Source organism: Panthera uncia, chromosome D1, assembly GCF_023721935.1.
Source record: "Panthera uncia isolate 11264 chromosome D1, Puncia_PCG_1.0, whole genome shotgun sequence".
Lineage (NCBI taxonomy): Eukaryota > Metazoa > Chordata > Mammalia > Carnivora > Felidae > Panthera > Panthera uncia.
The window spans coordinates 47,582,488-47,596,247 of NC_064808.1; the positions used below are offsets into that span (position 1 = coordinate 47,582,488).

Sequence of the window (13,760 nt, forward strand, 5' to 3'; positions counted from 1 at the left end):
CACAAGGTAGGATGTGGTGGGTAGCTAGGCTAATGGGAAAAGCATGCAGGTCATGAGAGATCTTGAATATGTTGCTAAGGAGCCTTGACTTTATATCTAGGTGACAAGGTACCATTAGAGTGCTTGTAATCAGGGAATGTCCAGGTCATACTTGTATTTTAGAAAGATTTCTTTTACTGCATTGAGAGTCAGGATCAGAGGCAGAAAACCCAACTTGGGAGGCTTTGAATGCTTTGCATGAGAGATGTTGAGAACATGAAGGCACTAGATGGAGTAGAAAAGAAGCGATGGATTCTAGAAATACTTAGCAGGAAATGTGAGTAACATTTGGTAATAAATTGGATTAGGGATTGAGAAGAGGAAAAGTCAGTGTGAGCTCAGAGGTTTCTGACTTGGCCTTGATCCTTCATTTCATTCGCATAGGTCCTTAATCTCACCCAGCCCCGTTGCATATGCAAGGAGCCACGAAGAAAAAGCCTGTGGGTTGGTTGAGTGGCTGGATGAATGTGATCACTGGGGAAGAAATAATCAGAAAAGATTTATAAGAAAAGCAGAAAAAAATAGGCTCTTGAGAGAGCATGAGAAAGAAAGAAAACTCAGAAAAGGAGACTAAAGGCTGAGTTCTGAATCAAAGATGCTAAGAGGAGTGCTGGGAGTCAAGTCAAGGAGGTTTTGGAGTCAGGGAGGGAAGCAGTCCGAGAAGTACTTTAGCATGACTTTATGCTGTGACAGGGCTGAAGCAGGGAGGAACAGAAGGCAAGGGAAGTAGTTGGGAGGTTATTCATCTCTAGATAGGAGATGGTGAGGATCAAAGGACCCTACTGCCACAGAGGTGAGGATTAGCAGATGGACAAAAGGGACACAGCCGCAGAATGCTGCAGCTGACTGATGGGGCAGGGAGGAAATAGGTCTGGAATAATAACTGCGTGTGGGATTGCAAGGGTTGGAGTCTTGGTGCCTGGGGGAGTAGAGATGCCATTTATAAAGAGCAAAGCCAGAGGGGTAGGAAGGACTGGGCAGGGAGGGGAAGAGAAGCATTCCCTTTGAGCAAGTTAAATTTGAGTTGCAGCAAGACTTCCAGGCAGTGATGTCCATGAGCTTCTGGGAGGCTAGGAAAATAACTTTATCTTATCATGTACAGACCAGCCCTCCTGTCCTGCATCTGTTCACACATACTCTGACCCACTTCCTGTAAAAATGGATGAATAGCCCATGCTCCTGCCAAGGTCAGCTTCTCCAGTTGGGCTCTGGAGCCCATTTGCTTTCACCTTCTCAAAAACATTGCTTCTGTTATTGTCCCCAGTGACCCCTCGTCTCAGAATTCTTCCTCTCTGCTAGATCATTTCCAACAGCACACAAACCTATCTCTTGTCGGAAAAACCAAACAAACCCTCCTTTGACTTCATGCCTCTCTCCAAATACTGCCTCATTTCTTTGACCACCCCCCCCACCCCCAGAGAGCCAAACGCCTTGAAAGAGTTATCTAAACTTGCTGTCTTTGCGTCCTCCCCTCCCATTTTCTCCTCAACTCTAGTCAGTCTGGTTTTTGTTCCCAACCCCTCTACTGAAACTGCTTTTCCCAAGAAAAGCACTATGACGCTTTTTGAACCACTTTTATGTTACCAATTCCAGTTGCCAACTCTCATCCAGGTACTTATTTCCACTCCCTCCTCCTGGAAGCACTCTCTTCTCCTGAGTTTCAGACACCACACTCTTCTGGCTCTCCTCCCACCTCAATGGCTGCTCCCTTTTTATTTTACATGTTGCTTCTCCCCTAATTTTTGATCTCTAAACATCAGATATCCCAAGGCTCAGTCCTCTGTCCCCCATCTTGTATCTTCACACTCTCCTACATGACCTCATTCGCTGCCAGATCTTTAAATACCACCATGTGCTGGTGACTGCCAAACTGCCCTCTCCAGCTCTAACCTCTCTTTTGAATTATGGACTTCTTTATCTCAGGTGTGTTCAATGGTCTTCACCACACACACACACATACACACACACACACAGTGAAATATTTTTGAATTTATGAATGTTTGTGTAAAAGTCACATACTTATACTATTGGCTAACATATTATGCCTATCATAAAAGATAGAAGAATGAGTTACAGATTAAGTAAACAAAATTTAAAAATAACTGGCCAGCATCTTAAGGTACCATATTTATAATTTGGAAAGGTTCATTGCTAACAGTAGTGGTTATAAAGCCATCTTTCAAATAGTCTTTTTGTGAGTTGCCAGTGTTTTGGCTCAACTCTTGTCAGGTCTGATGAAATCATTACTGTTTCCATCTCTTGATGTTTGACAGAGAACTAGTTCGGTAGTGAAAGGCATGTCCACCTGGCTCTTCCCTGCTGTTTACCCATACCTGCTCAGTCCAGGGTTTCTGTATGATTGTATGAAGCTGCTCTCTATTTTGTGCCAGTTAGCTTGGCTGAAACTGGATAATATAATCAAATGATCTATTCAACTAGGCAAACTGTAATTCTCAATACTTTGAAAAGAAGCAAAGCAGTCAGTACCTTCCCACCTTCAGAGCTGTGGATGCCTGTTTTTCCCTTTCCTTGGAGACCTTGTTACTTCCCATGTGTCTCTGACTCATGGAGATGTGGACAGACTGTGGGACCAATCTTATACCCTACACTAAACCAGTGAACCTTTCTTTATTTCTTATTTTTTTTTTTTTTAGGTAAAAATTAATAGGCATAGATGGGAAAATGCTTTGTCTGCACCCAGTGGATCATTTTGTAAACCCCGAGGTGTAATATGCTACCTTGGAGACCAATAGTAAAACCAATGCCTTCTCAATATCAATACTTGCATGGCCAACAGACATCTTAAATTCCACAAAACATTTTATCCTACTCCCTCCCTCCCTCCCAAGTAAAACCTGCTTCTCCCTCATCTCAGCAAATAGCACTTCTATTTACCTCATTGCTCAAATTGAAAACCTCACAGTCTTCTTGACCTCTCTCATTCTTTCATGCTTCTCATCCAATCCATTAGCAAATCCTATCATATCTGCTTTCAGATTATATCCTGGATCTACATAGTTTTGTCTTCCTCCATCATTACCGCTCTATTCCAAGTCACTATCATCCTGGGCCCAGTCTATTGTGACAGGCTCTGACTCGTTTTCCTACCCTTGCCTGACTCAGTGTGTTCTCCACATAGCAGCCATACGATCTGTTAAAACATAAGTCAGATCATGTGGCTCCCCTATGCGAAGCCTCCAATATACCTTGTGTAAGATCTAATTTTCTTACCGTGACCTTCAAGAACCTATGTAATCTGGCCCTTGCTTGCTTTTTAGAATTCCTCTCCTATCACCCTGACCCTTTCACTGTGTTCCTGCTACACTGGCTTTTTTTTTTTTTTTCCATTAGGCAATCCCATCACAAGGCCATTTCCCTCATTTCAGTCTGGTCTCTGTTCAGAGAGGAAAGCCTGGATGCTCTTTAAGACAACATATATACAACCCCCACTCCACCACTCTCCTACCTTCTTACCCTGTTGCACTTTCCTCCATTCATGCTTACCTCTAGGTAGCATTCTACTATATATTTATTTATTTGCTTACTTATTGTCCCTATTCTCCACTAGAATGAGAGCCCCTTGAGGGCAGGACCTTATCTGTCTTCTCTGCTATATCTCCAGTTCTGTTCAGAACAGTGCTTAGCACATCATTAATGCTAAGCATTTAACTGAAGTAATGAATTTTCACAGGGACAACAGATGAAATCCCAAGGATAGCCACCAACATTAAAACAAAAGAGGGCAAAGGGCAAATCTTTAGGGAAATATTTAAATCCAGGGCAAAAGAGGCCCTCTGAAGGAAGTGACATCTCAGCCCCAGTTAACTAGGCAGGAAGAGAACACAGCATGCCTTGGGGAACACCCCCACCCCGCCCCCTCAGGAAGGTGTCAGCTGCACTCATCTCTCTGCCCCAACTCTAAGAACGTTTTCAAACAGCAAACCTGAGCACACACCAGAAACCTGGATGGGTGTGGCAGCTCAGCCTCTCAGCCTGAAGGGGTGCTCTTTCCTGTTATTCTGAACAGCTCCTTTAAAAGAGCTTCAAACCAGAATCCCAAGGCCACAGCATTGTCTTAGCCTCTGAGCTGTGACAAAGCAGCAGCTCCAGAACACCCTGGGAATCGGCCGGCGTGGGCAGCTTGTGGCTTTCCTTCAGAAGTCAAGGCGTGCCTCGTAAGAAAACAAGTCAGATGCTAGAGAGTGACCTCTTTTATTAGGTTCACCATCTTCACCACAGAGAGACCATAGTGTTTGTCCATAGCCTGAAATACTCAAAGGCCATAGTGTTGAAAAGAGGGTGAGCCTTCAGGTCTCTTTGTCGCCATTAATCCTGGTCCCTGCTGATCTCTCCTTTTTGCATCAGAAAAGCTTTCTTGTATTTTTTTTTTTTTAATAGAGGGAGAAAACAGCTGTGTGGGATTTGAGAATGGGATTTTAATGGTCACTGAAGACACACAAAAGCTTTGCTGTGATCGTGAAGTGTTCTGGGGGCAATTGACTCCTTTGTCTGGGGCAGCAAAACAAGCTGGCTGCTGGAGGAGAAAAGAGAACCAACTGGAACGCGTGATTGAGGCCTCTTTAGGCCAGATCTTCAGCACATTTGCAAAAAGCTGTTTTCAGACATCTCTTCATGACATTCAGCATCACTTTTTACTGTTTAGCTCATTTTTCCCTTGTGAAAGAAACAAATTAATTTGGAAGGTGCTTGGGAGGAATTATTTCTGTAGGTCTTTCTGGAAGGAAAATGGAAACTGTGAGTGACAATATGAGTTTGTTTGTGTGAAGCAGGCCTTTCACTGGGAGAAAAAAGAACCAGTGCCCTCTTTTCTGCAGGGCAGCCCAAGGGGCCATTTCTCAGCCCTTTGCTCAGTTGGAAAATTGCAACAGATGTGGGACATTGTGAGGCTTCTCAAAATGTAATCTTGAAAAGGCTTTGGGGGGTTTAAATTGTTCTGAGGAAGAGTGGAAACCCAGAGCAGCAGGAGCCCATCCAGTTACTCATTCCAGTGAGAACAAGAGCCATTCCTGTCCATCCATGGAAGGGATCCGTTATCCACCAGGGCAACTATGATGGAACAGACTGTGCTGATCTGACTCAAAGTTATGATTCTTGGGGCTTTGAAATCATTGCCGCCGTCTGGTACTATCCCTCTAGGCACATGCATGTTACAGAAATGGAAATGACTTGGCTGGAGGGAATCCGGACAGACAGCCCGGGTTTTATTTACTTTCTGCCAGACTTCATGACAGTTGACTTGGTAGAGCCATGAAGGAATTACTCTCTCACTTACTGGCCTGCTGTAGGCCCATCCTAGGTCAGTCAGGAGGGACACAGGATAAGAAGTCAGGAATTCCTAGTACATAATCCAGCACCACTTTTCATGGGAGATGAACTGAAACCAGAGTCATTATGGAAGCCACTATCCAGTGGTTCTCCTATTCGAGAATTAGGTCTGGAATTATAGACTCTGTCGGCCGCATATCTGTACATTAGACTCATTATAACATTTACCAGGAAAGCAAGAGAGCTTGGTTCACTTTCAATTTTTAAAAAAATATGATAAAATTAAATAAAATGATACTATGAATGTTATAAAAGGCAATCCAAACAATATAAAAAAGTATTAAAAATTTGAATTTAGAGTATACTTTATTGATTGATGAAATTTCATTGTAGAAATAATATTTGAAATATGTTATATTTTGGCTTATTATGATTTAGAAAAAACCTTGTTTGGGTTTTTTTTTTCTTTTTTAGATTTTGAAGTGAATAATGAAAAGACATTTTTATTAATGGTAATAGAGAGCCTTGCCATGTTTAACCCTAAAAGTATAAATGAAAATTGCATGAAAACAGATATTCCTCCTCACAGACATTGAAGAGATATGATAGCTAATTTTATCATGTGACATTTTGTTTTCTATTTCTTAGCAGCTTCAGTAGAAAAGAGAATGTGTTGAGGTGCCTAGGTAGCTCAGTCGGTTGAGCATCCAACTTCACCTCAGGTCATGATCTCATGGTTGATAGGTTCAAGCCCCATACTGGGCTTTGCACTGACAGCGTGGAGTCTGCTTCAGATTCTCTGTCTCCCTCTCTCTCTGTACCTCCTCCCACTCATGCTCATTTGTGTGTGCACTCTCTGTCTCTCCCTCTCTCTCCCCTTCTGTCTCTCACAAAAATAAGTCAACATTAAAAAAGAGAGGGGGGCCTGGGTGGCTCGGTTGGTTAAATGTCTGAGTCTTGGTTTCAGCTCAGGTCATGATCTCATGGTTTGTGGTTTCGAGCCCTGAATTGGGCTCTGTGCTGACCGCAAAGAGGCTGCTTGGGATTCTCTCTCTTTCCTTCTCTCTCTGCTCCTCCCTTGTGCTCTCTTTCCACCATCATCCCTCAAAATAAATAAATAAATTTAAAAAAAAGAGAGAGAGAATATGTTTATTCTAGTCAAGCTCCCCTAATGCCACATAGAGAATCCTTGGGAAAGTCTTGAATTATGATTCTGCACTTTTGTTAGAGAACTTTCTTCCCCTTAAATCCAAGATTCTTAATCTCACTGTAGGTGTATTTCACAGACTAGCTGTGGGAGCTTGGCCAAATTATTTCACGTCCTTAAGTCTCTATTTCTGTAAAATGTAGTTAAAAATAGTACCTAACTCCTTAGGGTTGTTAGATCCTAAGGGTTGTGTTTGTTTGTTTGTTTGTTTGTTTGTTTGTTTGTTTTTAAGTAGGCTCCATGCCCAAAATGGAGCTTAAACTCATGACCCTGAGATCAAAAGTCACATGCTTTACTGACTGAGCCAGCCAGGCACCCCTATAGGGTTGTTTTGGGGGATATGAGATAATGTACGTAAAGATTTGGGCATGGTTAACAGGAGATATTAAGTACTTAGTAAATGTTAGCCATTAGAAAGCCTATTTTGATGGTTGTGATGATGTTTGAATATGATATTAAAGAACCCAATTAAGCATATTTATTTTATATTTATATTCTAAAATAAGATATAAATCTATATTTAATAACTACTAATACCAGAAATAAAGTCAGAAGCATAGTTTATTAATTTCCTTGTAGTTTAGTCTTTCAGGAGACATTTACCATGGTTTCCTCTTTATAATATATTAATTTGATTACAAACATGAAGCGTGCTATGTTGGAGAGCTTATTGGTAAGACTTTTGAGATCACCCTCGTCACAGCCACCAGAGAGTGAATGTTTCAATGGTTCCTCTACCTGAATAATAAAATCCAAATGCCTGGCATTCAAGAATTTTTAAAATCTATCCTAAGCTTCCTTTCTTCCCTCTCTTCCTATATGTCAAGCATGACCTTTTATGACCTGCCCCCTTTTCTTCCTGGGGAGATCCTATTCATCCTTTAATGTCGCACACAGATGTGGCCTCTAGGAAGCCTTCAGGGATGCCATCAGCCAGAATTAATAGCACCCTCGTTTCTATTCCTTTAGCGCTAGGCCTATGTTCAGTGAATGATTTTCACTTTATAATCCTTCTGACAGCTCTGTGAAACAGCAAAAGTCATCAAGTGCTTGTGCTCAAAGGTAATTAAGACCACTGTGATCCCTGCTTCCTAGGAGTTCATGGTCTATGGAGAAAAAACCTGTAAACACCTCTAACAGTGGGCCATAGAGATCATGGCAGAGGGGTGTGCACAGAAAACCCAAAGGTGGCACACATTCTGTATTCAGGGGTTTGTATGAAGGAGTGCGGGGTCAATGCCATCTGTTTACTGTTATCTCTAGCACTCTTCCTTCCTTGGCCTCTGTCCCCTCACTGACCAGATCATTTCCCACTTTGGCTAGTCAGTTGCAGGGCTGGGACATATTATGATGGAGCACAAGAACGCTGCATTTTATGTCCAAATGGAACCTTCCAAAATGAGGAAGGACAAATCACATGTGAACCGTGCCCAAGACCAGAAAATCCAGGAGCCCTGAAGACTCCAGAAGCTTGGAATATATCTGAATGTGGAGGTAAGGGTTCCATCTGCTCCTTCTTATTCCTCCGGTCTCCAATATTGCTTAGATGGAAGGTGTTAAGTAACGTTTCAGTGCAGACAATGCATACTGCACCATGGGCTTCCTATGGGCAGGGACCACATTGGGTTTATCTTTGGCTCGAGTGCCTACCTTGGTGCCCAACACATGCTGGGGTGATGCTCACTTGGACAAATAAATGAAAAGTTGATAGAAGGCATTGTCAGAAAAGAAGGTGTAAGCGTTGCTAATGCACACTTTACTCACTGTAAATAAATATACCTTGACACCTGAATGATCTCTCAGTGTGTACTGTTACAGTGGAGAAAGTGGTTCTCACTGTTTGTCCAGTTTTGGTCTCAAATTCATACCGTATTGATTTTTAAGGAGTAACCATTTGGTGACTTTGTTAAAACTCTGTGAAGAGTTTTTCATGTCTCTTATGTTAACTCTAGAGCCAGGTTGATTTAGATTTTTGTGGGCTTATTTCCTATTTATTTTATTAATAAAATAATTTGATATTTGATTTTTGATTAAGTGGCCAGCTGTATTGACGCTCTGTGGGCTCACATAGAAGGTGTGATCTGACACGGTAGTTTGTAGGTGATGTCTGTGGTGGAGAGCAGGTGGCCCCTGCCTCTCCTCCCAGTGACTCCCAGAGCCAGCTTTAGTTCCCACCTACATGACTCCCGACTCAACTGTGGGATCTTTCAAAGGGTTTAAAAATCAGAGCCTCAGACTAACTGTGTGACTCCTACCATATCTTTGGCCTGTTATGAAATCCTAGGACCAACTGTGGGTTGATAAGGAAGCACTTTGGAGCATCTATTTATACTTGTATGTGACCTTATTAAGATATATTTATAATAATAATGTTAGTAGTAATTATAATAATAATAATTGCTAACATGTATTGAGTACTTACCTATGCCAGGCATAGGCAAAGTATATTACATGAATTAGTCCTCTGCTTGTTGTATCACTACAACAACTTTATGAGGGTCAGGTAACTCACTGAAGGTCACACAGCCAAAGAGTGGAGGATCTGGCATCAGAACATAGGTCTGACAGATTCCAGACTCTTCCCCTGGGTGTGTGTTCATTAAATGTCATTATATCTAGAACTTATAAGTAGAAAGAAGACTGTGAAAATTAATAAGGGAGAGATCAGCAGTACAAGAGTCAACAGATTTTCATAATACCTTGGCAATGACAAGCTAATTCCTAAGGAACATGTGCTTTTAGAAATCCTTTGGTTTATGGCTGTGCTTCTTGCCATAAACTTAAAAAATAATAAAGTAAGGTGCTTAAAGTCCCTCTGGTGCTTAAAGACCCACTGGGTCCCTCTATCAATGTGGATTCGATTGGTTGGATTTAGTAGGGGAAGTCCAGGGCACACTCTAGTGTAAGATGTAACTTAGTGTATATAATTGATAAAACAGGGAGACTCTTTCTTTCATGACCAGAAGAGTCTTTATATCACTAGGATGTAGCAGCTGGGTAAGAGTGTACTTCTGGGACAGATTACCAGATTGATTCCAGAGCAGAGAACCCTCTCTGGGGGCTCCTGCACTGCAGGGGCTATCTGGGCACTGTGTAGTCCTAAGCCTTAAGCAAATGCAGGCCTCATCCCAACTTTGGAAGCAGTTAACACTTGGCTCCTTGGTCTCCATCTTGGCACCATGCTTTGTAGCTCTGTGTGTAAACATCAAGCACTCACATGCCACCTACTCAGGGTCAGTGGCAGGGCAGGAGAGGGCTCCTCTCACAGAGGTGGGAGCTCAGGTCAGCATAGGGCAATAGGTCTCACCAAGTTCTGAGCTCATCTACAGAGAGATGGGAAAGGGTCTGCCCAGGGGGCCTTGCTCACTTAGGGTCATTGGTTTCCCCAGGTCTGTGCCAACCCGGTGAATATTCTGCAGATGGTTTTGCACCCTGTCAGCTCTGTGCCCTGGGCACATTCCAGCCTGAGGCCGGCCGTACTTCCTGCTTCCCCTGTGGAGGAGGCCTCCCTACCAAACATCTGGGAGCCACTTCCTTCCAGGACTGTGAAACCAGAGGTGAGGACTTCGCAGCTTGCTTTTTTCCAGAGCTGAATTTCCCTTTTGAGAACCGTGGGCGTCTGGTAAAGCTCCTATCAAGCCCAGCCCAGAGGTGCCTTGTGTGGTGTCCCAGTAGCTGAGAGGTCAGGTCCCAGCACCATCCACTCCTGCAGGATATACAAGGAGCATGGGAACTCCCTAGATGTGGTCTCCCCCAGCCACCTGGCCCCCTTCAGACAGGGCTGACTGGTCTGGGAGAGGTGAACAGGTTTTATGCAACAGGTTCTTGGCTCCTTCTTTCCAGCCTTCCTACCTCTCAGCGCCCTCCCCTGGCCCCCCTCCCATATAGGTCCTGCCCTTCCCCAGAGACCCACTGCCACCTCTCCCAGGACCTGGCATCAGTTAAGCACTCTCACAGCTCACAAGCGTGCTTTGCATGAGAACTCAGGCTGTGCTCATTTATGCCTGACTCTGCATGGACTGTAAACTCTGTGAAGATACACCCATACTTTGTTCCCTTTGTATTTTGCTCAGTGTTGTGAGTCACAGGTCCCACCCAAGCTGGCTATTTAGGGAATTAAGTGTTGATTAGCCCCAGATTAGTAGGAAAGCAGTACTTCATTTGGGCATACAAATTTATTTCACCAACTGTGAAAACTTTTATGTGACTGTTGATGAAAACACAATTTTTTTTTCATTTTCTCCACCCTCCCCCGACCCCACAGTTCAATGTTCACCTGGACATTTCTACAACACCACCACTCACCGATGTATTCGTTGCCCAGCAGGAACATATCAACCTGAATTTGGAAAAAATAATTGTGTTTCTTGCCCAGGAAATACTACCACTGACTTTGATGGCTCCACAAACATAACTCAATGTAAAGGTAGGTCTCTCTAAGGCTTTCACAGTCTTGACCAAGAGGGAGGTGCCTGGGTCCACCTGGGACTAGGGGGGTTGGTGCAGCGGTCCCAGGTGCCTTGAGAACCATGAGGACACGGTTAACCCAGCTCAGGCACTGCAGGTCAGCACCGAAGGAGAGCCAGGCTTGGCTCTCAGGTACTTACTTGTGTTGATCCTGGCTACTTCTCTGGGCACATTGACAGGCTATGCTCGCTGAAATTTCCTCCCACAGAGTTTCAGTTCAGCAAACATTGTTTGAGGACCTGTCATATGCGAGACCCTCCAAGCAGAATAAGTCCCTTGCCCTGCAGGCAGCACAGGTTGTAGGATTGAAGAGGAAAGAGCAATTAACTCTGCCTAGAGAGATGAGGGAAGGCTTCTGGAAGGCATGAGAAGGTTTTGATGGAGAGGGTGGGGGGAGAGCAGGAGAAAGAGCTTTATACCCAAGACCACAGCTGGAAGGAAACACACACTCGGAAAAATGAAAGGCTTTTTAAGAGACCCCCTGGACCTGGATCATGGAATGTCTGAGTGGAATCTGAGGCAGAGCAGGAAGGGAAGCCTTGAATGCCACACAAAGGAATTTTATTTGTGTCCTGTAGGAATGGGGAGCAGATCATTCAAGGACTTGTTGTATATTTAGCTGGTTGGTTGGTTTTTAACCATTATGTAAAATTCTCTACTAAAGGTCAGAAGTGAATCTCAGCTGACTCATTGTCATTAACACAGTGGTGTAGGGGAGCAAGGAGGCCTTCCCAAACTGGAGGAGTTTGGGATTGAAGTTCACAGTGTTGGAAAATTCTTCCCTGTACCCAGATGAAATCTGTTTCCTTGTCCTCCCATCCCCAACCCTTCATTGGCCCTTAGGAGCCACATGGCACGGATCTTCAGGCTGTCCTTCAGACTTGAAGTTGAGTCCTTCTCAACTCCATGGCTCTCCCCACTCCACCCCCTTCCAAGAAGAAATTTTTTTAGTGGGAATAATAATTCACAGTTACAGGGCACCTGGGTGGCTCAGTTGGTTGAGTGTCCAACTTTGGCTCAGGTCATGATCTCATGGTTCATGGATCCAAGTCCCACATCGGTCTCTCTGCCTACAGCATGGAACCTGCTTTAGGATCTTCTGTCTCCTTCTCTCTCTGCCCCTCCCCCACTCACACTTTCTCTCTCAAAAATAAATAAACATTAAAAAAAATAATTGCCAGTTACAATTAGAGAGGAAAAAAATAGTGCCTTCAACATCCTCTCCCGCACAGGTGCACCTGACAGTTTTATACAATAAGCCCCTTGAGGGCAAGGACTGTGTCTTTCTCATTTCTGAACTCCCAGAGCTTTTGCTAACATTTATTGGATGAATGGAGATTCAATGGCTGAGGGGTGTGTGTGTGTGTGTGTGTGTGCACACGCGAGTGCTCCTGATCTTTGCTCCCAGAGGTGAGTATCCAGCAAGCCCCATATTGACTGAGACCTAATTGGAATTTTCTTCTGCACCAAAAATAAAATGTGGTCTTGACCAGAAAGAAAAGAGAAAGAATATGGCTATCATAAATTCATTAAGGTCTCTAGGAAAGGGTCACATATCCTCTAGTTAGCAGTCAGCTCTGTTCTCCCTATTTTTAAAGACCTAGAAATTCTATGTCATGGGTTCCCCTGGCACCTAGACTTTGTAAGCAAAATATTGAAAACCAAATTCATCCTTTGTTTCATGAATGCCTTCCTCTGATCTTGAGCACCTTCAAGTTAAAGAGAAAATGGTAACTCAGAGGGGAACTCAGTGGGGTGAGCTCTGTGTGGGGAGTTAGTGTAGTTAGGCTCCCACGGGCGTCCGTAGGCATTACAGGACACATTAATTCCTGGGATGGTGCCATTCCTCAATGGCAAGAGGATGCAGTGGTTCTCCTCAGTTGAGCTGCTGGTGGCCATGACAGAATGATGAAAATGCTGTGCCTTCATAACTCATGGCATTTCCTCTTCCAGACAGAAGATGTGGAGGGGAGCTGGGAGATTTCACCGGATACATTGAATCCCCAAACTACCCAGGCAATTACCCAGCCAACACGGAGTGTACATGGACCATCAACCCGCCGCCCAAGCGCCGAATCTTGATTGTGGTCCCTGAGATCTTCCTGCCCATAGAAGATGACTGTGGAGACTACCTGGTGATGCGGAAAACCTGTGCGTCCCCTCTCTCCCCTCCCCTCTAAGGCTAGCGTGGAAGCCTGCTGGCATGCTCCCCAGCTTTAAATGTGAGCAGCAAGGCTAGTGTCACCTCTGTATTAGAACAGAGATGGGACATGAGTTTATAGTGTTTGCCAAGAAACAAAATTTAGACAAACCCACCTTGAGGCCTCTTGCTGAATCCCAGAGGTAGTGATTCTGCAGGTCAGTCTCCCCCTCCCCGGGCTTGCCGGGGACCCTCTTCCACAACATCACACAGAGCCAATGAAGCTCATGGAAGCCAGGCCCCAGACCGTTGTCTCACTGTGGGAAGCCACTCGTGGCTTTGGGACTGACCGAGGCTAAAGTCATAGTCCAGCCAGGAGGGACCCTCCTCCTATCCTGATGCATGACCCAGTGCCCATTAAGGGACACTGCCAGCAACACAACTTCAAGGCAGTGTAGTGAGTGAGCTCAGCAGCCAGACTGCGTAGACCTGAACCCAGCTTCACCTTTTGTTAGTTCGGTGATCTTGGACATACATTCTGATTCTTTCTGCAACTCCTTTTTCTCATCTGCTAAAATGGGGATGATAATAGTTGCTACCTCATAGGGTTATCATGAGGAG

The 13,760-nt window shown here is 44.2% G+C and overlaps 1 protein-coding gene across 2 annotated transcripts in view; it reads left to right on the forward strand.

The window, feature by feature from the left end:
• SCUBE2 (signal peptide, CUB domain and EGF like domain containing 2) overlaps positions 1-13,760 on the forward strand; it is a 62,853-nt gene that overhangs the window by 43,580 nt on the left and 5,513 nt on the right. For both annotated transcript variants that reach the window (XM_049650381.1, XM_049650387.1), the window contains 4 exons: positions 7,856-8,026; positions 9,922-10,089; positions 10,797-10,958; positions 12,953-13,150. In XM_049650381.1, the coding sequence (XP_049506338.1) occupies positions 7,856-8,026; positions 9,922-10,089; positions 10,797-10,958; positions 12,953-13,150 (699 nt within the window). The remainder of the gene's footprint in view (positions 1-7,855; positions 8,027-9,921; positions 10,090-10,796; positions 10,959-12,952; positions 13,151-13,760) is intronic.